Raw genomic sequence first — 23,827 nt, 5'->3', positions numbered from 1 at the left:
GCCGACATCGCCGCCGCCGCCTGTTTATAAATTAATTACCCGAAAAGCGGAGGTGGGTCCTGCCCGGGCCGGGTGCCAGCCCGCAGAGCCCAGCCGGCGCGGCCGCCTGCATCGATCCCAGCGGGGCCCCTCGCCCCCGCGCCCGCCCGGCGGCCTCGGTTATTTACAGTCGGCTCCGCGGCGGGGGCGGCGGCGCAGGGCCATGATTGACAGCCCGACTCCCAGCGCTGCTCCCCGGTGGCCGGCGCCCCCTCCCCCGCGCAGGCCAGCGGAGCGGGCCCCAGGCAGGGCAGGGAAAGCAATTAAAAAGGAAGATTTTTAAATTATTAACATTTGGTGAATTATTCAGGCTCTCGGTGCCTGACTGCCCTGGGGGACAGTGCCTTGTGTAAGGAGAAGAAATCCTGCCCTCTTCCCAGCACCCCTCACCCACCTCCAGCCAGAGAAGCCAAGCTAGGGGCAGCGCCCTTGAGCTGGGGTCTGCTGGGCTACGGTGCAGCTGGTCAGGGTGCCAGATGGTGGGTGAGTGAGGGGTGTCCATAAGAGGCAGGAAGGACAGATGGACGAGCACAGGGTGGGGAGCCTGGTGGGGCAGGGACTGTGCTGCTGAGCGCTTCTCCTGAGCACCAGGGAAGTAGGACCTGGTGGCCATATCCTAACTGCCACCCGATCTGCCTTCTGGATGTCCTAACCTGACTGCTCCCCTCCTCCCAGTCCCTTCCATGTAGAGACCCAGGCTGACCCCAGGCAAGGTGTTCAGCACAATCTCCCACACTGCCCTGATGGCGCTATAATAAGGACTGCAGCATACAGATCAGGCAACGATAAGGTGTGTGTACTACTTACTGGAGAGGGACAGGTTCTGTCCCTGGTTCTGTCCCCACCTCCCACTCTCACTGCGGCTCATCCCAGACTCAGTTTCCTCATCTGTGAATGACAGTGCTTGCATGCCACAGGTAAGGGGTGGCCCTGCTGGAAAGTCCATGGGAGATGATGGTAGGGGTGGACTGTAGGGATATGCAGGTGGGGGATCTCCCAGAACTACCCAAACAAGTGGCTGCCTGGGCAGAGGGAGGAGAGTCACTGCAATGCCCACCTAAAAGGGGGCTGAGGGGCCTACAGATCTGCATCCAAACCCAGCCTTGGTGTCAGCAGCCAAAGATCCCAGGGCTTCTTTCCAGGGTAAGCAGAGGCCTGCAGGGACAACGGAAACCCAGCACACACAGGTAGACACTTGGTGAGGGATGGTGTCATGGGATGGGAGCACATACCGTGGCTGGGGAGGCCCAGGTGGTACAGGCGCTGGGGGTCCTCAAAGGTGCTGGCCTCACTCAGGGCAGACACAAGCCGACGGTAGTGATCCTCAGGGGCCATGTTGGGCCCAAATTCTGGCAGCAACAGAGTCTCTGTTGAGGGGAGCAAAGGTGAGGGTATCTTCCTTCAGATACTGCCCCAGGAGAAGGGCAGGACCTCCCCCTCTTAGAACCGGCTGCTGGGCTAATTCTGCCCTGTGCAGGATCAAAGTCCCCCCCCCCCCCCCCTTGTGACCTGTCCCTCCACCTCCTAGTTGAGCTCCCACCTTGGGGCGACTTGCTTCGTGCCTTCTTCTCCAATGGGCAGTCACTGCTGATGTGGGGGGAGCGGCCTAGCCTCTTGCCCAACAGGTCACCTAGGGGAGGGCAGAGTGAGCCCCATCATGTGTCTCTGGGCTTGGAGGGGACAGAGTCTGGGAGGGCCAGGGTAGGGAGGGATCCAGCCCAGGCCTCGGCCCCTACCAGCTCCAGCTCAGCCCAGAACCAAATCCAACACTGCTCAGGTGCCTTTGGGTCCTGGCCACATCAAAGACTTTTCCAGTCCAAGGTCCCAGGCCTTCAGCCAGAGGACATCTTGTCAAGGTCTGGGCAGGTCAAGGGACAGTTCTGATCCTGGATTTTAGGGTATATGTGTATGTGATGGGAAATTGGTGGTAGCAGACTCAGGTGGCAGCTCAGGACTGCACAGGTGCCCTGCTGCCGCTACCCAGCCAGACTAGTCTCCCGTGTAAATTAACGGTCCCTCCGGGTCATTCTGCTGAAGAACTGAAGGCTTTGGTTTAGATTGGAAGCCATCTCCCCTCGGTTGAGGAGTCTAGCCTATATGGCTCAGGGAAGTCACTAGGCAGCAGGCCCCAAAGGTCAGGCACACCTGCCACATCCACTCTGGGCACCTCCACCGAGGCCACACCCTTTGCTGCCCTCAGAAGGCCTGAGCCAGCACCCTAGCCTTGCCTGTCACACACGCTCACCTGCCCAGCTGGGCTCTGAGCTCTTGAGGGCACCCCTGAACAGTCACACCTGCTGTACATAGTCTGGCCATAGTTGCAGGGGGACCCAGCCCCACCCATCTCCCAAAGCCCTCTCAGGTCCTACATCCAAACCATACTCCTCTATCTTCCCAAGTTCGTCCCTCTCCATCCCAGCCCCTGGTCCTTCCTTCCTGGGCTCAGGGCCTGGGATAGCGTCTTTGATGAATGGCTAGGCAGGTGCTGGCCTGTGGGCCAGGGCCCTTGCTCTTGCCCCCTCTCCAACCTGACAAGGCTGCCTGGGTGGGTGGGGTGAGGGCTATCTGCTCTGTGAACCAGACTTGCCGTGACACCTCAGCAAGGCAGGCTTCCCAGAGCCTAATTCCCAGAGCCTAATTCCTTTCTCTTATTCCCTTAATCTGTCATTTTTATCAGGCCGGGGAAGTGCGGCAGCAGTGAGAGGCCGATCAATCTCCACTTTACAGCTGACAGAATGGTGCTAATAACTTATTGATCTCAGCCACCTCACTGCCACCGGTCTGGGCTCAGCAGCCCAACCCCAGGCCCTACCCAGAGAGGAACGAGGTCCTTCACCACTTGACTGAAGGGTCCCTACCTCAGGGATCTGTCAGGACAGGTAGGAGCACAACCAGCCTGAGGGCACCTTGAGGAGGCCAAAGCTGGCCCCCAACAGCCTTGGGGCATCAGGGCCCAGCTGGCAGGAGGGCCATAATATCCAGCTGTGCCAGGCCTGGAGGCAGGCCTGGGCTTGATCCACACCTGCTGCTCAGGCCCCATCCTACACATATACCTTTTCCTCTTGGGTTTACTGAATAACCCAGCCTTCTCACTTCCCTGAGTTCTTCTCCCATTTCCCACAGTGGAAACTTCCCCCTCCCCTTCCTGTTGGGGGAGTGGGCTCTTCTCTATCTGGGGGAGGAGCTGCTGAAGGTAGAAGAAGGACCCATGGGGAGACCCAGGCCCATGGCTGCAGTAAGGTTCTGCCATGGAGATCTGAGGGCTCATGAGGGCAACAGTCGTAAGATGGCAGCATGGACCCCGGCTGAGCCCCTCACCCATGACCCTTCCTATCCAGGGTCCAGGGAGGGACCAGGGTCGGGGCTGTGGGAATAGAGCTGACATGTGCTCCTGGGGAAGTAAGAGGCAAGGACAGGCAAATGTCCCCACCCAAGGGCCAACAGGAACAAGTGGAAGCCAATAGGAGACTAGAGCCCCAAGAAGAGGGCAAATTCTCACAAGACCTGGACACAGCACAGATGTGACACTTTACGCAGAGCACCTGAGCCCTGGAGTGCTTGCCTGCCCGCCCTGCACCTCAGCATAAAGTGAGAGCGAGGACACAAGTGTGTGGCATGGTGATACCCACACACAGACCGTGAGCTGGGGTGTCTGGGCCACACCAGGGCCCCAAGCACACAGCCCTATCAGAGAGCAGTCCACACATGCACATCGGTGCCCGTGGACTGTGAGGTCTCCGTGTGTGCAGGCAGCCGGGGGAGGGCCTGCCGGTTCAGAATATCTCAATCACCGGGGGCTCCCATGGCTCTGCCGATCGATGGGGCAATTAGATTTTATCAGCTGCCTGCTCAGCCACCTCCAACAAGGCTGCAGAAGCGGCCCCCTCACACCCACCCCGCGAAGGCCTTCCCAGGCACAGGCATGCCTGGGAGCACGAGGGGGATGACTACCTCCTACCCAGCCATTCTCAGAGCTGTTAACCACTGCTGGAAACTTCCCTGCCCAGGGCCCAGAGGGCAGCAAGGGCCCCCTGCCAGCAACTTTGACCTCCCCTCTTTCAGTGAAAGCTCAGCCACCACCCATTCTCTGCAGCAGAGCCTCATGGCCAAGTCCCCTCTGGCCTGTTCCTCTGAGGAGGGCCTAGGTCCCCCAACTGCCCCCTCCTCCTGAGCTCCTGCTGCCTCCAGGAGCTGTCCCTCTGAGATGACTTCAGGAGCTCTTGGGCCAGCACTCTCCCATCCCACCCCTGCAGAGGTTCAGGCTCCAGCCCCCCATCTCTTAGGCAATGAACCTCTTTCCTCTAGGAGCCTTTGCCCATGGGGTTGGTGGGCACTCTCATGCATGCAGAGCATGTCCCTGCCCTCAAAGGAGGCATTCAGGATGTGCATTTCTGGGCCTCTGTGAGGCCTGCACATCCCTGACTGTCCTCCCTGCTTCTGCCCTTATGAGAAGGGGGTGGCAATGGCCTTGACCACTCAGAGCCCACCCCAGGAGCAGCCATGGTGGAGCCACAGCCCCTGCCTCCTGTCTGCCCGGCTGGCCGAGATTAACACAATTACCATCACACGGAGCCCCAGGGGACAGCCAGCCTTGCCACCTCCCGCCTCCACTGGCCTCCCTGGCTGCCAGCCAAGGCTGCTAGGGGTGGCGGCATCCAGAGCCGCTAAGCAGAGACACTGGAAGGGTGGCAGGGCAGACTGTCCTCAGGCTGAGCTGCAATGGCCCTAGCAGCCCTGTTCTCTCCCCCCAGCTCCTCACCTGCAGCTCCCAGGCCTATCTCCACGCCACCTCTCTGGAATTCACAGCGGCTCTGATGCTCGGGCATAACGAGGTGGCGGCTGCGGTGGACACTGGATATAAGGGTGGGCAAGTCGCTGTCCTGGCTGCAGCGAAGCAATACAACGAAGGTGAGATCCCAAAAGGCCGTGCACCCAGCCCTGGGCACAGCAAGTACCTGATGAAGCTCGAGTGTGGGCATGCATAGTGCCAGAGGACAGTCTGTAAATGTGCAATGCCTCCTGCATACCTCTGTGTGAGTCTGTGACAGCACATATGTGGGCATCCCCAGAGCAGGTCCCAAGGGAAACCTCTGGTGGGTGTGACCTACCCAGGTCTCACCCAGGCCCACTAGGACCTACCAGGCGTCTGCCAGGCCTCTGTCAGGCCTGGGGCCCTTACACTCTGGCCCCACCACAGCTCCCAGGGAGGTGTATGCAGAGCACAGGAGCCCAGCTCAGTCTTGCCATGCTCTCCCCATAGTGACCAGAGCAAACACCAGGCAAGGGGGTGTCTGCTCATGAGGAACAGTGACCAGAGAGGACACGCACTGTCACACATGCACCTACTCCTGTGCCAGCTGCTTCATTAAGAAAGTTGCATTTACCCTTCCAACTAAAACCTGCAACTACCCCCAGACCCTCAATTTCTTCAAATAAGGAAAGGCAACTGAAGTTCAGACCAAAGTCCTGTAGGCAATGAGATGTGTGCACAATAGGGACGTACACACGGGCACGTGCAGGCTCATGCAAGGGCAAGAGCATGCACCTACATTTGCACATACACACAACCCTCCGCCCCCCCCCATGTGCCCATGACACTATTCTCCCCAAGGCCCTCTGCTAAGAATCTCAGCCACCAGGAATAAACAAGTATTTAACTCTTCTGTTCCCTTTATTCCCTCATTTCTCTTTTTGGTAAATCAACTCAATCCTACAGCACAGGGTCCCAGAGGAAACGTTAGTGTGATTGTGTGTGAACAACCCCCAACCCCATTGTTCCTTGTGTTCTTAGCATAGAGAAGGGTCACCTGCCACCTTTCAGATGCAGCCTGGAGCAACAGGAGGTCAAGACAGTACAGAAGAGGAGCAGCGAGGGCCTGGGCACCCCACCCTCCCCAATACCCTTGCTCCCTGGCCCACCTGTAATAGAGCAGCCTCCCAGCTGGGCCGCTGCAAGGAGGCCTCCACGGAATGACCTGGGAACCGACCCTAAACCTCATTAAATAGCCCCCAGCCCCCCTGGCCTGGGTGGCTGGAGCAGGCTAATCCAGGCTGGCCCCTAAGCAGATCAGTTTCAGCCCCAAAGACTCCAGGGCTGGGCTCTAGAGCCTTCTGGGAGACCCAGATGCCAGATCTCTCCCCACCCCCACCCCCCCTCCCAGGAGGAGAGAAGGCACCTCCCCCCCCCAAACACACACAAAGAGGAGGGCAGGTGGGACTAAGTACTTTATGAGATTAATTGGCAGCAACTCTCATCCCTCTATCATCCTCATCAATGCGAGGGTGTTGAGGACAGAAGTGCTGTCCTCAGCATGAAGGAGGGGATGGGGGGTGGCTAGAGTCCTCCAGGGAGTTCTCCCCTGTGGGGATCCAATGCTGCTGTCCCCAGGACCCCTACAGGAAGTAGATCAACTCCCCAGAGACTGAGTCGGCAAGGAAAAGCCGCCTTAATTTGTTCCCCATGAAGCCATGGTCCCGTGCCCACACTGGGACCTGGGGACCATACCCCTTACCTCACCACTACCACTGTGGCCATCAGCCCTTTCACTCTTGGGTCATTCAGGCACTTGGGTGGTGTTGTGGCACCATGGAGGTAAGGCCCAGGGGGGCATCTGGACACCACTGCCCACTACACCCCTGCTCTCTGCCTTGGGGGTTCACTCCACAGGCAGCCTGGCCTGATTCTGGAAAACCTGTTTTTGTCACTCACTGAACAAATTATGGAAGCTTTTGTATAAAGAACTACAAAGAAACACCAGGCTGAAAGCATATAAACTCTGCATTTGGCACCCCAAGTATGAGGTCCCCGCAGCCATGAAAACACTCTCTGCATCCTGCTGTGCATAAGGGGCTTGGGGGGCTCTCTGTTCCACTGTGGGGGTGTGACTGTGTATCAGGAGGTGAGGGCGAGAACTTGAGTGGCAGAAGGAGCTACATGGAGGAGGGCGTATGCTGGGAGGTTGAGGGAGAAGGATCTGGCCCCTTGCACCCCAACTCTGCCTGAGGGGCTCCTTGGGCTTCTCCAGGCTCCCGCAGCCAACTGTCATACTGGCAGTGTTTGCCCATCTCCTGGCGAGCTCAGGGGCCTCCAGAGGGCAGGGACCAAATCTCCTGCCAGCAGCGTGGGGTGCCATGGGTGCTGAAGCAGGAGCTCCAAGCAGGCAGGTGGGCCAGTAGATGGAACTCATGGGCAGATGGATGGATGGATGGACAGATGGATGAAGACCAATGGATAGAGGGAGAGGGATGAATGGACGGTGAGAGACGATGACAGGTGAACAGATAGGCATTACTGAATGGATGGATGCAGACAGAGACAGAAAGGATGGGAATGGCAGAAAGATAAACACACAGAGCCTAAAGAACGACAGGACATTACAGATGAAAGACAGATGGACAGGGCCAAAAGGACCCAGGAAGAGACAAGATAGACATGGGGTGGGGGGCAGCATGAGGCAGCCCTCCTGGGCCAGATGCTGAGGTGCCACATCAGCAGGTGGGGGGCAGATAGGCTGTAAGTCCTCTTGGCCATGCTACACCCCTGCCCCACAGCCCACTGCAGTCTCCCCTCTGGTAAAATTCCAGAAAATCATCCCAGCCACCCCTAGTGTCTGTGCAGGACCGAAGGAGCCCACATGCACATGGATTTGGCCCCATACCAGGGGCACCCTCCATCTGGACACCTGGGATCTTCTCTCACTGTATAAGGCGAGGAGTAGGTGAGGAGGGGATGCCACAGGAGGCAGGAGGAGTCGTTCTAGGAATGGAGGAGCCTCCCTTGGGTTCGCTATAAGCTTTTCTGACAAATTCAGCCTGTAGCTTCCCAAGTAAAAGGCTCATAAAATGTCATCAGTGTTCATAACGGTTCATAAAAATGATCAGTTGAGTGGGCAACTTCAAAATGAGGTGGAAATAAGTTTAAAGATGTTTTCATTGTAATTTGGCTCTAGGATCCAGGTATTTTCAGAAGCATAAATAATAATATACACAGCACAGAGCCAGGCTGGAAGTGGGGAGGACAAGCTCCCACCCTCCAGGGCTGCCATCTCAGGTTTGACAGAAGCAGCCGGGCCTGTGCTCGGTGCCCACTGCCTCCTGGGCTGGGCCCTTCCTGTTCCTTCCCTTGAAACCACAGCCTGGGCTCCAGCCACAGACTGACCATCCTCTGCTCCCCTGGAATCCAGAACCTGGGTCTTTCCAGTGTGCCACCTACCCCCTCATCAGGTCCCCCCTGCCCTCCATTATGCTCCTGCAGCTAAACCACCATAGACTGAGTAAACCTCAAACCTCCTGGGCAGGGCCTCCAGAAAGACCCCACTGAAACACACTCTGTCACCCCTCTGCTCAGGAATTTTTGGTGGCTCCTCACTGCCTGGAGGACCCTGCCCTACAGGCTCAGCACCCAAAGTCCTTTAGCATTCGATGAGGCCAGATCTGCTGGCCCTCCCCCATCCCTCCCCCAACCGACATCCCCTTCCCTTGTTCTTCCACATCTTTGCAGACCTCCTCTGTCCCTATGAGACCATTTTTACCTCCTTGTAGGTAGATGGGTGGATGGGTGAGTGGGTGGGAGGGAGAAGTCATGGCTCATCTTTGGGCAGTTTGACTCAAATGGCTAGTCCCATGTGGGAGGCAGAGTGCACTCTGGCTCTAGGGTTGGGCTGCTCAGAACCCACACCCATGCTGCTGTGAAGGCCTAAGCACAAACTGAAAGACTACAGAATAGGGCGGGGAGGAAGGGAGGGAGGCTGGGGAGACTGAGAAGCAGAGGGCAACAAGGCTCCAGCCTGCCCATGCACAGCGTGCAGAGATAAGCCCAGCCCAGGCCCAGACCCTACCTGCAGGACGTCTCTCGGAAGGAGATGTTCACATCCCAGTGGGTGTGGACTCTGCAGGGAGAGAAGCAGAGGGTCAAAGTGGCCTCCAGGACCTAGTACCCAAACAGCGGGGTGGGTGTATGGCATAGCCCTCATCTGCCCTGGAATGCTGGCCCCAAGGGAGCAGGGCTGGCTCACATTTGTCTCCAGTGCCATCTGGTACCAGCTCAACCAGCCAGTGGCTGCCACCAGGATAGAACCATGGGGCAGGAGTCAGCTCCTGGTCTCACCAAAGGACTTGAGATAGACAGAATCAGGCTGCCATAACCCTCCTTCCAGTTGCAAGAAACCCAAAAGAGCTGCCCCATTGTGCTAAGGGTGGGAGCTGCAGCCTCTTCTGCCCATCAGCCAAGCGACTGAACCAAACCCCTTGGTGTTAAAGCCGCTCCGGCCAGGCTGGAACCAGGTCAGGGAGCAAGCACCACGGCTGCTGCTGACACCAATGGTCCAGTGTCCACCCAGGCATGTGGAGCTCTCTAGGCCCAAGCTGATAGCAGTCTGCCTCCTGAAAATGACCACCACACGCTGTAGGTAGGAGGGATGCCAGAACGAGAGGCTCTGCGCTATATCTGTCCCCTCACCCAGAAAGACCCTCAGGCTGACGGCCGGCCAGTGGAAGCCTGTGGTGTGTCATCTCAGCAAGTGTGGGTATGAGGGCTAGGAAGTGGGGATGTTGGGGGTTTGGGAAGGTTATTTTAGCGTAGGAGAAACTGGAACATGTTGAAAAACTAGGTGAGAAGAGAAAAAGGCCTAGAAACTCGGGGTGGGGGGCGGTAAGTAACATATGCTAGATGGACAGACGGATGAAGGGATGAAGAGGAGAGTGGACAGAGGAAGGTGTCTCTGCCAGAAGAAGAGATGGAGGGAAGACAGAAAAAGCGGGCCCCAAGCCTGGGAGGGACAGTGGGGAGTCAGGACTGCTGCTGCATGCCAAGGAGAATGAGCACGAGTGTTTTAAGGGCTGCTCCGGGGGGTCTGCTCAGCTCCTGTCTCTCTTCTTGGCTGTGGTGGTGCCAGGCCCTCTCCTCCTGGGTCTCCCTGACTGCCCTCCTCCCAGAGCCCCTGGCCCAACATCCCTCCTTCACAACATGGAACCATGTCAGCCCCTTCCCTCTGAGTGGGGGCAGGGCAGGTTCTCACTACAGTCTTGTGGCATGGAGGGGTTCAGACACGACAAGCTAAACTTGGGCCTGTCTCCAGGACAGAGGGCCCTCACCCTGGCCTGGCCTGGCCTTCAGCTGCCTGGAGACACCAGCCTTGAGGTGCCGGCCGGAGCCTGTGTGCCCTCCCCATCCAGGTCCCCAGTAAAAGTACCTTCTCTTCATGATACGGACATGTGGGGTGTCCTCCTGTTTCAAGCCTGGGCGCCGCCCACAGGCTGGACCACTCCCATCGCTGTCACCATCACTGGCTGAGAAGCTGGGGGTCAGCTCCTTCTTTAGGACCCTCGCAGTGGGGAGGGCAACTGTCCTCTTGTCTGCCAGTCGCCCCCGGTTCTGGGCAGGGAGGGAAGAGAGGAAGGTTAGGCTGAGCCAGGACCCTCAGGCTCGGGCCCAGGTGAGAGAAACCCTCAGAGCAGCCTCTATGATCAAACGGGCACCATCACTGGCCCTGCTAAGGGGCTTCCAGGCCCAAGGCCCAAGGCTTACATAAGTTCCAATGGCTGGAAGTGAAGACGAGCAGAGACATGAGGCCTGGGACTGCCACCCTGGAGGGTGGTGGAGTGGAGTGAAGGGCTGTAGACCTTGTCCAGACTGCACACTCCAGCCCAGCTCCCACCCCACGCTGTCAGCAGACCCCAGCTTTCCCAGCTCCAGGGAGCCCCACGGGGCCACGTGTGCCCCCACAACACAGCACATCTGCTCCCAGCCCCTGATCCAACATGCAGTTACGGCTGTGTATATGTGTCTGCTGGACAACCCCACACAGCTCCTGGGCCAAGTCCTTTTTCTATTCTGCTAGTGCCATCCAAAGGCCAGTTCAGGGGGGTCTGAAGCCTGACCCTGGGGCCTGGTCCTGCTGATCCCGTGGCAAACTGCAGGTCTGGGGTTCCCACGTCAACGGGTGGGGAGCCCTTACCAGCCTAGACCCTTTGTCCTATGGGCCCCGAGTGAGCCCACCCTCTAGAGCAGAAACAGAGATTCAGTTTCTTCCACAATAGCTACTTCTCCCGTCCCTGCACCCATGTTGTGTGCTGTGTGCTGGAAGAGCAGAGCAGGAAGGTATGTCCTGTGCACAGACATGGAAGGCACTCCACACTGAGCTTGTCCATGTTCAGTACAGGAACACACCAGACGGTACACGCCCCTCACTCGAGTGACAGACAAGCTCACTCTACACCATGGCTCCCTCCAGTGTCCTTAGGTCCTGCTGCCCCAGTGGAAGAAGAAAAGGTGTTTAAGTATTTTCAGGTGGGCAGGACTCTTTTTCTAATTTAATAAGGGGGTGCTGTTTCAGGAAGGTGGCCAGGGACTTTTACATTATCTAATTCTCTCTTGTCTTTTCAGTCACCAGGGGCCCCTTGGACACCCTCTTTCCTCTTTCTAGGACCATGCCACCTGTGAACTTGAGAAAGAAACTGTGAAGGAGGGTCTCACCTCACCCTGGACCAGTGTAAGGACAGCTATGCAGCCACCACAGTCCTGACCTCCAGAGTAAGGGTCCTTCTCTGAGCCCACTGCAGCTCTGGATTTGGGCAGTGACCACAACAGGGCCAGGGAGCCTTAGTCTTCTCCCCTTGTTGGGTCTGGGGACCACAATTACCCCTGTCCCCAGATCCCCACAGATGCTAGGAGCCACAGTCTCCTCCATACTTGCCCTTATGAATCCATTTGGAACACCCTCCATGAGATACACTGGACAGCACTAGGACCGGGTGGGGTAGGAATCTGGGGGCAATGGAATCTGAGGGCAGGCCTGAAGGGCCTGCTCTGTTGCCCCTTCTAAGACCATGGCCTTGGCCCTGTGGTCTAAAAGCAGTATCAGAGAGTGGGTGAGGCTGCAGGTATGACAGTCCCTCTGGTCCCTATGCCAGCCAGTGGGCTCCAGGGGGAGTGTCTTCAACAATCTCTGGCCTGTCTGACATGTGCCCTGCTGGGAAACCCCACTCAGTTCTGCCCTTCTCTAGCCTGTGGCCCAAGCACCAGGGCCTCTTCTCCTGTTAAACCATTATCTTAAGAAGGAAAGGAAATGCATTTCCCTCTGCTTTTCATCTGTAGGACCAGAAGGAGGAGAGGAAAATGAAAGCAGTAAGACTGCCACTTGGGATGAGGCCAGAGCAGCTATGCTGGCCTGGGGTGGCTCCTGGAGGTGCTCCTGTGGGAGGGGAGCTGAGGAAGATGGACCAGGATGGGCAGCCCTGATCCTGACCAAGGACAGGGAGCATACTTTCCTCCTATGCACACTCAAGACCTCAACCACTCACCCTTCTCAGCAGCGCACACAGATGTGAAAGCTGGGTGCCAAGCTCCTGCCCTTCATCAAGCCCTGGCTCCTCAGAGTGCAAGGCTGGGCACATGAAAGCCAGCTTGCATGGCTGCATGATCCCTGCACCCTATGCACATCCACACTGTGCCCTGGGTTATCTGACTGTGAAGTGTGTACATACTTTTGGGCTTGGCTATGGGGGATGGAGGAAGACAATCTCTGTATGGCAAAAGTGAGGGCTAGAAAGACAAGGGGGTCTGTGGAGCTTATTCCTAAGGGAGTGTACAGGGATAGGCCTAGGAGGGACCAGGTTCAGGAGAGGCAGGCCCAAGTCTGAGGCATCCCTCATGCAGACAGGAAGGCAGTCCTAGACTGTGGCCTCATCCCTGTCTGACCTCCACCCTCCCCAATCCAAGCCATGTCCTTGGAAAATTGATACTGGGCTCAGGTCATCTGTCATCTGTAACCCACACTCCTGTGAGAGACCTCTAAAAGGTTGGGTTGAAATAGGCTGGGCCCCTCTGACCCAAACAGAAGCCCAGACTAGCCTTGAGGATGCCCAGAAGACTCTTCTCCAGTACTAGCTGCTTGAAAAGGTGGGTAAGTGGAGAAGGAACTCATCTTCTTGCCCCAGGCAGGTACCATGGGAGTGGGCGGGAGGTGGGCTGCCTGTGCACACATACTCCAGTGAGGAGCCCATGGCAGACAGGTGGGTGGAGTAGGTACACAGGTGAGGCATGGCTGCATCCCCCCTCCCCTGTCCAACTTGTGTGTCTGACCTAGTGTCTGTCTTCATAGATGTGGCTCTGGCTTCCCAGCCTGCCCAGGTTACCCGCCTCCAGGGTCCACGAGAAAATCAAAAGATCCCTTCCTACTTCCTCCTTCCAGTCCAAAGTAAAGAAGCTGAAGGTGGGTGTCTTGGGTCCTGTCTCACCCCTTCCTGTGAGAGGGTGCTGCTGGTGGTGCCAGGAATAGCATCACAATCCCAACCAACACCAGGAGCCAGGGCCCTAATTGGCTTTCTCCTAGCAGCTCAAAATTGGTTCCTCTCAAGATGCAATTTCCTCTTCAGATCAATCCTCCAACTATTACTGCCTGGAGGACATATGATGTGGAAGACAGTGCTTCAGGGGCAGGCATGGCACCCCAATCTCTGCTGCTTCCCTAGGCCAATGAGGAGGTCAACATACGTCTATACCGGGTCGGGGGCCCCACATCAGTCTTCATCTCCAGTTCTTGACACCAAAGGCCCATACTGCTCAGATTCTGGGCCTGACTGGATTGTATCCTCAAGACTCTCCTGGACTCCAGGGCCTTGCCCAGCAGCGGTCTAATTCTTGGCATCCCAGAGACACATGTTACACACATCCAAGCTGTGACCACCCCAGAATGCACATCCAGGCCATCCAGTAGTGTCACATCCCAGAACAAGTCTTACCCTAGGACCAGCCCCTCTTCCAAGCTGAGCCGGCTGACACAAACGGCCCCTCCCCCCCAGACTTGTGACAGGGCAAGGTCCCCAGGCCATGGTTGGATGACACTGTCCAGGGAGGAGACCTTCACAGCCTAGACTGTCCCCAGGACTTCAGGTGATGCAGTCCTAAGACTCCCAGATAGGTAATAATCAGGCCCTGCATCCAAAGAGGAGAGGGCTCCCCAGGATTCCCACCCAGAGCAAAGTCTCCCCTATTTGCCCTTGGGGAACTCACTCCTGCTTACTGGCAGTGTTGAGATTAGGACTCTGGACCCTAGAAAACAGGCACAAGCTCCACAGGAGAGAAGGAAAACCCCCCAAACCCCAACTTTTCTCCCACATCTCACCACCGGGGAGGATATTCGACAGCCTGGACAGTCGCAGATCGGAGGGTGCACCTGCAGAATCCCCTTGGACATAAGCGTCTTCAGACTTTTTCCTGTGAGGAGAACCGAGGCAGGACCGGTGAGAGGGCAGGGCTGGGGCACAGATGGAGCCGGCGCAGGCAGGCACGCTTTCGGGGCTCAGTAAGCTGCAAGGCCGGTTCCCCCTCCTGGCACGTGCACGAACATCCACCTCCTTTCAACTTCGGAACCCGCTACCTGGCCCTGCCGGCCACCCCACCCTGGAGGACGCCTCGGGGATCTGTAGAGCTCCGAAACTCACGATGGGGGCAAGCGCCCTCCCCTGACGAGGGGCAGCCTCCTCCCCGCCCCTTGCGTCCTTCCTCCCGCGCTCTACCCTCTCCAAGCGGGTCCCGGGGAACCGGGAACAAGGCCCAGGACGGTCCAGCCTGCGTGCAGGTGAGCGGCGCTGCCGGGACCCGGGACTGTGCCTGAGCCCGCAGCGGGAAGAAGGAGGCCACCGCAGAGCAGCGAATCCCAAAGCGCAGCGCGACTGGGTCCCTAACTTTCTGGCGACCCCCCCACCACGCCCCCGGCGCCCACTGCGCTTCCCCCGCTTGCCTGCTCCAGCGCCCGCACTTCACGCCCTCGGAGCGGACTCCTGAATGCTCCAAGCAGGCGGCTCCCGGCCCCGCCGCAGCTCCAGCCGCGCGCGCCCCCGCCCCCACGCGCGCCCCCGCGGCCCCCACCTGCCTGCGACACCCCTTGCACCTTTCCCTTCCCTCCACCAACTCGCACCCGCACCCTGGCCGCTCCTGTGCCGCTCTGTCCCGCTAGCACCCGGTGTTCCCCCGCCCAGGAGGGAAGTGTGTCCTGCCCAGCTGGCCTCCCGCAGGCTCCCGAGTTCCCGTAAACTTCCCCTGAGCCACAAAGCCCAGGAATCCCGCAAAGACCTTCCGAGTGGGAGGAGGGGCCGGCTCGTGCGCAGCCGGGAGCCCAGAGCACGCGGCTCGAGCGGGGGTGACGGTGGAGGCCGAGGGCGCTCTGCGGGGTCCACCAGGGCGACGGTGCTGGGGGCGGGGGGGGATGGGGGGTGTCCCTGCGGCAGCCCAGAGTCGCAGCGCCCTCTCTAGGCGGAGATGGAGTCTCCCAGGAGGCAGACCGAGGGGGTCCGGACCCAGGGGTCCTCGGGGAGCCGAGGGGAGGGACGGTAGCGGCCGGCGCCCCCACCGCGGCCGCACCTTTGTGGCGGATGCTTCGCTTCCAGTCCTTGGCCGTCTCTCGGCCGCTGACGAACTGGAACTCGTTGGGTGTGAGCCACTCCCCGCGGTGGCGGATGGACGGACCCTTGCTGCCTTGGCAGAGTTTGCGCACGTAGAGCAGCGCGCGGTTGGCGCCGCACTCCACCTCGATGCACGGCTCGCCGTTGTCCAGCAGCGGCTGGAAATCCGGTGCCGCGGCCGCGGTCGCCGAGAAGCGCTCGAGGGCCAGAGGGTCCCGGGGCAGGTGGAGGTGCGGGGCAGCCTCGTGCAGGCTCAGGTAGGCGCGCGGGGAGCGGAGTGGTGGAGCCAGCAGCGCCTCGTAGCCGGCGGTCGCGGCGGGTAGCGAGGCGGCCGGGGGCAGGGCGGCCGCAGCTGGCAGCGGTGTCAGGTAGCCTGGGAGCGGCGGCAGTGGTAGTGCGGCCAGGGCCGGGTGGAAGGTGGCCAGAGCCAGGGCCAGGTCCTCGCGGCCCGGGAGCTCCTTCTTGACCGCCGGCATGGCGGGCCAGTGGCCCTGTAGCCCGGCTCTCCGCCGCCGGTGCAACTTGTTCGGGCCTGGGCTGGAGTTGGGTCTCGAGGGTTGGGGGCCCAGGAGTCACCTGGCCGCGCGCCCGCCCTACCCGCTACTGCGCCCCGGCACCTGCTGCCGCGCCGCCCGCCGGGCCACCTCCGACCGCTCCCCGGCCGGCTGGCGGGGCCTCGGCTGCCCGAGACATGGTGCTGCGGGAGCTGCTATCGATCCCCTATCGACCTGCCGAGCGCCGCAGCTCCGGGGCCCCAGGGCTCCGCTGGGCGCCGGGCCACCTGCGCCCGCGCCCCCTGGGGCGGCCCCGCGCCCCGCTCGCTGGTCCGCCGGCCAGGCCCAGCCGGGCAGTGGAGTCGAGAAGTCTCCGGCCCTGCGCCGCGCCCCGCCCCGCCCGGGGGTCCCAGGCCCCCGCCCCGCCTCGCCGCCCCGCCGCCCCGGCCGCGCACCCGCGTACACTGGCGCGCGCCCGCCCGGCAGGGACTTGGGAGACTCCCGCCGCCGCCGCCTCCGCCGCCGCCGCCGCCACAACTTGGCCCATTTAAACGGCCCCGGCGCGGCGGGCGGGCGGGCGCGGGCTCCGGCAGGGGGTGCGTGACGGCCGACTGGGCTCACACGGCTGGCGGCGGGGGCGGCGGGACAGGGCTGCACCGCTACCCTACCCCGGGGTGGGCGAGGGTAGGAGAAAGGGAGACCCGGGCGTCGGGAGGGGCGTGCTAGCGACAAGCGGCGCACGCGGACGCACCATTGTTGAGCGGGACACGTGGGGAGGGGCGGGCCGGGCCGGGCCGGGCAGGGGGCTCCCTGCGGAGGAGAGGTCGGTGATTAGGGGCGGCCCTTGCCGGGCGGCTGGGCTCGGGTGGGAGCGCTTTCACAGCGGCGGCGTGCGGTGGGCTCAGCGGCGGGCGTGGGTGGTCTCCTCTGCATCTGCAGGGTGTGAGGTTGTGGGTTTGTGGTGTGTGGCCTTGGCAAATGTGTTGGGGAGGTTTCATGTTCTGTGAATAACAACAACAATTCTGTCAGTTATTGCCGCCCTACTCTGCCCTGTACCTGCTTTAGTTCACTTGATCATCTCAATATGAGTTTTCCTTATTCTCATTTTATAGATGAGGAAGGTGAGACACAGAGAGGTCAAGTAACTTCCCTGATGTCATACAGCTATTTGAAATCCTGGGCCCTCTGGCCCCGGGACAAACAATACCTGAGCCGTGCTGTGGGGCAGGAAGGTGGGCTAGACCCAATCTGAGTAAGGAATGGAGGATGTGGGGAGGAAAAGGGGCCAATGAATGTGAGATTGCACACTTCCGTTCCTTACTATGAGCCAGTCTGGGGAGGAGGAACCCTCTGAGTCCATGTCAACTTTGGTGCCCTGAGGAAACAGGTCAGCCTTGGCCCAGGCCTGGAACGAGGGTGGCTTGTTCCTTGGTGATCAACCAACCCCCATCTCCCTGCAGGCCAGCATGTCAGCCTTGCTGTAGGAGCATTAGGAAGAGAAACACAAACCTACTAATAGCTGATGAGACAGGTGTGTCTTTCTCTGATGTGTTATTCTCCACAAGTTAAAAAGTAGCCTCAGATCCCATCTCAGCACCTAAACCCCTACCCCTGCCCCTCTGAGATGCACTTGGCATTCGTGTGGGCATCTCTCTGACAGGCTCTGGGGGGCATGCTTGCATGCCCGCAAGAGAGGGACTGGCACTGAGGGAACACAGCATCATTATCCACCTCCTACCAGACACCAGCACCAGCTGGGCATGAGGCTGACCATTGGCTGCTGCTCTGCTTTCCCTTGCTGATGCACGTTGCCAAAATCATCCATAGCTGAGGAGCCAGCCAGCCCCAAAACTGACTTGGGGGAGCAAGGCCTAGGCTCAGATCAGGAACGTGTCTGGGAACCTGTGCACCCAAACCTCTGCATCCCTCTTCTGCTCTACTCCTTGTACATCTGCCTGTTGGGATTTAAAGGGCCAGGTATGAATGTGGGTGTGAATGTGAATGATCCTATTTAGTTTGCCACCCTCAGCCTGATTGCCCGAGGTGCAGCCTGGATGCTTGCACATGCCTGACCCTGGGTACACACTCACGTTTTGTGGCCCATGTCTTGCTCTCAGGTGTGATGCCTTTATGTCTAATGGATGCAGGAGGCTGTTCCTGCCCAAGAGCCAAGGCCCACAGAGGAGCCATCATACTAATAATCTGTGGTTGTGGCACAGTGTGGAGAGGTATTGGTTGGGCTCAGCTGGAGGCCAACTGTCTGGCTACAGCTCTGACACTGCTTTCAAAAGATGGTCACCACCATTCAGTTCTTCTCATACTTGCCTGCACCTGTTCACAGACCCTTACGCCTCCTAACCCCTGACCTTTAAAGGAGGTTTGGGGAGGGAAGTTTCTCTTTAGATCTGAGAAGGTACCATGTAGCCTGGGGGAGGGGGCCTCCCTTCCCTTCTGCAGGAACACCTCTCACTCACCCCTGACCTCTTTCATCCTGCACAGGTCCACAGTGGTGAAGGATGGGCATAGAAGGCCCCAGCATGGGCTTTTGGAAGTGGGATCCAGCTGGCAAGGTATGGAGGCTAAACTAAGCCAGCCTAACCTCCATGCTACTCTCAATGGCTCCTCTCTCTGCAGGACCAAGGTGCCTTCCTGAAAAGACCATGCTTGGGTTCAGAGTTCCCTGCAGGATCCCCTTCTCCTACAAGGGCCACTCCTTGACTCTCAGGCCCCCTTCCAGTGACTTTCCAGGGCTTTGGCTGATTTGTTCACCCCTACCTGATTTCCCCTCTTCATGGGGAACAGACCTCTCTGCCCACGGGATCAGAGCCACTTTCCCGCAGGGATTAGGCATCCTTACTCCTGGACATTATAGCCTTCCACAGGCATCTGCTCACTTCCTCCCTCCTGTCCACTTGTGTCCCGGTTTGGCATCTGGGGGCCCCTGCGCTCCTCTGCATTTCTGACTGAAGCGGGAGGTCAGAGGGACAGAATTTTGGCTCTAGAGTCACCCCAGGCCTGGCATTCTGGTCTGGTGGCACCCTGGGGAACACAGGCGGGATCCGCGGCAAAGCCCCTCCTCCGGCCCTCAGAGGCCCCGCCCCTGCCCTCCCTCGAGGCCCCGGCGGCGCCGTCGCTGCTCGCGGTCCCCCCGCTGGGGGCCCTCCGCCGCTGGGCCGAGGCCGGAGCCGCCGCAGCCGCCGCCGCCGCCGCCAGGGAGGGGGAGGGGGTCATAAATAACCCGCGGGGCGGCGGGCCCGGGCGGTGCAGACGCTGACCCGAGACGTCCCCGGGGAGCGCGGGGGCGGCCCGCAGACCCTGCTGCCCCCAACCCAGGCTCGGCCAGCCTTGACCGCCTCCTCTGGAGCTATCCGACCCCATCCACAGCTGGCGCTCCTGCCAGAAGCCTCCCTCCCATTCTGGAGTGCCTGCCTGCCCCCGTCTCCAGACTGTGCCCCTTAGAGCCCCTTTTCATCCATTCCTTCACCAATCAATCATTTATTGAGCACCAGATGTAGAACCCCAGGAAGAGAGATCCAGAGGTGAGATTGGAAGGACAGAAATGGAGAGGAGAGCAGAGCAGTCTGTCTCTGAGATCACAGGTGCATAGTTGGGGCTGCTCTCTCAGCCTTGGTCTTCCTGAACTCATCCAGGGTGACTCTCAGGGTGGGGGAGCAGGCCCAGACATGCCAGACCCAGATCACACAGGTGTGGGCACAGCTGACACAGCTGTGAGGAAGCACACCCATGTGTACATATCCATGTGTTCAAACAAGCACCCAAAGCCACTAACAGAGGCGTACATTCTCTAAAGCACACACTGTCCATACACTTCCGTACACACACACAGCGGCTCCTCAAGCTGCACACACAGGACAGGGGCATGCACAGATGCTGACATCTGGACCACAAACATGCACAGACCGTATTTGTATTGACTTACATCATAGCCAAGATTAAAGACACCACCAAGACCTGTGGGAAAACATCCAGAGACATGCAGGCCTGCAGAATGAGCCCTGGATGGGTAGAGCTGTCATAGCTAAGAAAGCATGGCTGGGCAAGGGTCTGGCTTAGGAAGGGTTAACTTGGGAGGTCAGAGGTGAGCAATGGATCAGCTGGGCCTCCCTCAGACCCTACTAGAGTGGCCAGAGCTTCCAGGAATGTGTGTCTGTTCTCGGCTGCAGGTCAGACACAGAGGGGCTGCCCTGCTAGGACATGTTTTACCTTTGGCTCGCCATGAGCTGGCTGCAGGCCATGCCATCTCTGTCTCAGGAGTAGAGATGCTTCTGGGCCAGTGTGTTCACTGACTGTAATTTTTGCTATTTAAAGGAGCAAAGAGATAGGACCTATGGTCAATGGATGTGCAGACTTGGGGCACCCACAGGGCACACACTGTCAGAGCATTGGCAACACCTGGTGTGTGACACATAAGCTGGCACACACACACCTTCTCACACACACAATGACCTCAGGCAAAAGCACAGTGACACAAGTGAACTCAACACACCACGGGGTGCACTGGGTACACTCTGATGCCGTCCAGAGGAAGTTGTTGGTCTGGCAACATGGATGGGAGTCTGGCCACCACTGGCTCTGCATGCCTGACCCCTCTGGAGAAGGAATGAACACACCCACTTGCTGGCATCAATGGGGAGAGACAGCAGCACTTGCTTCAGGGCAGCCCTGCTGGGTGCTGTGGACCCTCCTGGGCCTGGGTTATGCTGTGCTAGGCTGACACAGGTGGTAAGCAGGGCAGACTCTGCCGTAGCCGGGGATTTGGGTCCTCCTGGCCAACCACTGGATGACCCAGTCTTCTTTGCCCTTCTTCAGACCTTAGTTTCTCCATCTGAAAATGAGATCAGGGCTCAAAATCTGTGGGTTCCCTTTTGCCCAGGGGTGAGCAGTCAGGGTGAGATGTGGCTACAGGTGCCCTGGTTGGCACAGTGAGGCAGGCCTGGCATGCTCTAGGTGCTTTCTCCATAAGTGGAACCAGGATGCAGGAGCTAGGGGGTTCACCCCAAGGTAGGGCCAAGCAAAGGGCAGGAATAGAGTCTTCCAGGGCCCCCAGGGACAAGAAAATCTTCCCAGTGAATAGGCATGAGGACGGGTTTCACCCCTTTCTCTCCCTGCGGACATTGTTGGCCTGCTGCCTGGACATGGCTTGGGGTGGAAATGGGGTTGGGAGGACCCCTGAATGCAGCTGTTGCCCTGCTGGGAGGATGTGGGTGCCAAAGCCCCATGTGGTCCTCATCCCTCTTGGCACAAGCCTCTGCAGCACCAGTCACCCTCTCTTTCAGATATCAGGTCAGGGAGATGACCAGAGTGGAGTAGCAGAGCTAAGGTGCAGCATGCAGACTCAGCTCCAGTCCCCTTACATCCCTATGTCCCAGGAATGTGCCAACAAGGACTGAGTGTGAGGGATGAAGAGATCCTTACCTGAGATTGTAGGGGTACCTATGTGCTCATGTGTGTCCATGCTGTATGCTTAATTGTGCAGTGACCACAGTCCTGCTGTGCATGTCAGCTCACACTGAGCATAGACCCCACATAAAAGCCTCAGGGACCCATGTTCCTCATTGTAGGGGTGTAGGCCCTGGAGGGTCAATCCCAACTGGACTGGTCACATGTCTTGGCCCGGGAAGACCTGTGAGTGTTTAGAGCCTGTCATAGTCCTGATAGTGTTATCTCAGACTCATAGGCAGCAAACTCCCTGGGGGAGTGGGTGCTGGGGGAGGAATGGGCTTGGATATGGGAGGGGCCTTGAAGTTGAGCATGATGAGCATGACTGGAAGGAGTGGGCTCAGTGGGCTCTATGCCAGGACTGCTAGGTGGAAGTTGAAGGAGAAGAGGAGACATTCGGGTGGGGGCATCAGCACAGCAAGCCTAGAGGCAGAGGAAAGCTGGAGATGAGGGGTCAGTTGGTGGAAGGCTAGGAGGGCGGCTGGCTACAAGCTGCTCTCCCCAGGCCCAGCTCTGAGAGACTCCCAGGCTGCACAGGGACTCTAGACTGGCCCTGGAAGTGACAATTTATATGTTGGACTTCCCGCCAAATGTGAGCTCCCTTTGAGCTGCAGGACTGTTTTTGAGCATGTCAGCATTTGAGGGCTGCTTATAGGGATCCATCCTGGTGTGGCCCACTCAGCCCAGCTTGTTCTCCTTGGCCTGCTCACCTCTTCTCCCAGCACCTGCCCACTGGGCTTCTGCCTAGGCAGGACTCTGAATACCCTCCTACCCCCACAAGCCTCCTAAGACTCTGGACTCCATCTCATGACCCTGAGATCATGACCTGAACCGAAACCAAGAGTCAGACTGAGCCCCCACCCAGGCAATGTGAGGGTTCCTTTATTACTGAGGGTTCCTTTATTACTGCAGCCAACTGAGTCCTCCATGGGGTCGTCTCATCTGCACTGGTGTCTGTGGTCTCACTTGCACATTGTGCCATGAGAGCAGGAACTCTGTGATGTCCAACCTGTTGAAGTTATGCACAGTGCCCCAGGTGCAGTGTCGGAAGTGGGAAGGTGGAAGAGCACAGCTTGGTATGGGCTGAGACCCCGAACAGAGCCATCTGCAGAGGCCAGACCTGCGCCTACCTCAGGCGGGGGAAGGGCAACAACCTGGCAGTTTCCAGGGCTCTGTCCAAGGGCACAACCTGGCACTTTCTCTAGGACATTTAACCAAGTCCCAGGTTGGCCCTTTGGGGCTTCCTACCTGCAGACTGGCCAGGCTGTGTGGAGGCCCACAGGAAGTGGAGCAGAAGAGGCAGCTGGCAAGGCTGGGGCTGGTCTGAGGGGGTTTTACCTTTGCATGGAGCACTGTGGCCATTTCCAAATGTGGAGTCCTCATGCCCTGCTCAGGACAAAGGAGCCTGAATGTTCTGTGCACATGTAGATGTTAACAGATGTTGGCATGCTATAGACCCGTTCCACAAGAACATACGACCATTCTTCTAGACTGGGTCGCCTTGCCAAAATCTGAGTCTGCCACATGCTGGCAGTGGAGTAACTGTGTATCTGAGGTCCAGCAGGTGTGCGTGAGCTCCTGAGCTCCTGGGACCTCAGACACATGGCAGGATGATTCATGACTGAGGAGGGACAGAGCCAGGACTCGGGCTGGGTCATTCCATCTTCCAGCCAGGAACATGGCCCTCAGCAAACTTGTCAGCTTTTGCTTGATACCTTGTTTTGGCCTCAACGTATTGGAGGCCACCCCTCATACATAGGCGGAGTTGAAGGGTAGATGGATGGGGGAAGGATTGATGGGTGAATGAGTGGATGAAGGGTGAATGGGTAAGTGGGTGGGTTCTACATTATGCATTCTTCTCTTTCATAAGTACTTCTGTGGTTTCTGTTACAGACTATGACCCTGCATCTCCAGCTTCAATCCAGACACTCAAGAGTCTGTAGCCTGGTGCATCCACCCCACAGCCCCCTGAGCCCCTTTCCCACCACCATGCTGACATCCCCATCTCGCTCAGTCACTCAGAGCAGGCATTATACTCCTTCCCGTTGGCCAAGCAGCAAACGCCATCTGTGCTCCCTTCCGGATCCCTTTCCTCCAAACACCTAATTTAGCCCCTCTCACCTTGGAAATTTTTGTGATACTCCCAGACTCTGTCCCCATTCACCTAGGGCCTGATGGGCACATCTGGCCAACTGGTTCCCCAGGGTCTTCTTTGGGAACAGTCCAGAACCCTTGGCCTGCAGGCCTCACCTCTGCCCCAGGGTTCAGCGTCCTATTTCCCTGTGTTTCTTCAGTGTTTGAGCACCACTGAGCTGTCACCTCTGCTCAGGAGCACCACTCCTCATATCACAATTCCGTGGTCCCATTAACAGTTGTGTAGCAACTGTTGCATTTGGGAGTCCTTTCCTCCATTAAAAAAAATTTTTTTTAAA

General features: G+C 58.5%; 1 protein-coding gene and 1 long non-coding RNA gene across 8 annotated transcripts in view; one reads left to right on the top strand and one right to left on the bottom strand.

The window, feature by feature from the left end:
• Positions 1 to 16,473, bottom strand: part of SAMD11 (sterile alpha motif domain containing 11) — a 23,864-nt gene extending 7,391 nt beyond the window's left edge. For 2 of the 7 annotated variants that reach the window (XM_026007061.2, XM_072730900.1), the window contains exons 1-7: positions 15,401 to 16,051; positions 14,163 to 14,254; positions 10,230 to 10,411; positions 8,877 to 8,927; positions 4,799 to 4,923; positions 1,580 to 1,669; positions 1,272 to 1,406 (exon numbers count right to left, since the gene is read on the bottom strand). In XM_026007061.2, the coding sequence (XP_025862846.2) occupies positions 1,272 to 1,406; positions 1,580 to 1,669; positions 4,799 to 4,923; positions 8,877 to 8,927; positions 10,230 to 10,411; positions 14,163 to 14,254; positions 15,401 to 15,917 (1,192 nt within the window). In that variant the 5' untranslated portion in view covers positions 15,918 to 16,051. Of the gene's footprint in view, positions 1 to 1,271; positions 1,407 to 1,579; positions 1,670 to 4,798; positions 4,924 to 8,876; positions 8,928 to 10,229; positions 10,412 to 14,162; positions 14,255 to 14,963; positions 15,343 to 15,400; positions 16,052 to 16,390 lie in introns of those variants that run through there. The other 5 variants (XM_072730904.1, XM_072730901.1, XM_072730903.1 and 2 more) reach the window with 5 other exon arrangements.
• On the top strand, positions 15,581 to 23,827 carry LOC112926134 (uncharacterized). Its single transcript, XR_003236265.2, has 3 exons — positions 15,581 to 15,698; positions 18,435 to 18,505; positions 23,289 to 23,827. It is a non-coding gene; the product is annotated as an uncharacterized lncRNA (long non-coding RNA).

The sequence above is a fragment of the Vulpes vulpes genome, chromosome 12, assembly GCF_048418805.1.
Source record: "Vulpes vulpes isolate BD-2025 chromosome 12, VulVul3, whole genome shotgun sequence".
Taxonomy (NCBI): domain Eukaryota; kingdom Metazoa; phylum Chordata; class Mammalia; order Carnivora; family Canidae; genus Vulpes; species Vulpes vulpes.
Note: the sequence above shows the minus strand (reverse complement) of the source record. Positions and strands in the feature narration are given on the sequence as shown.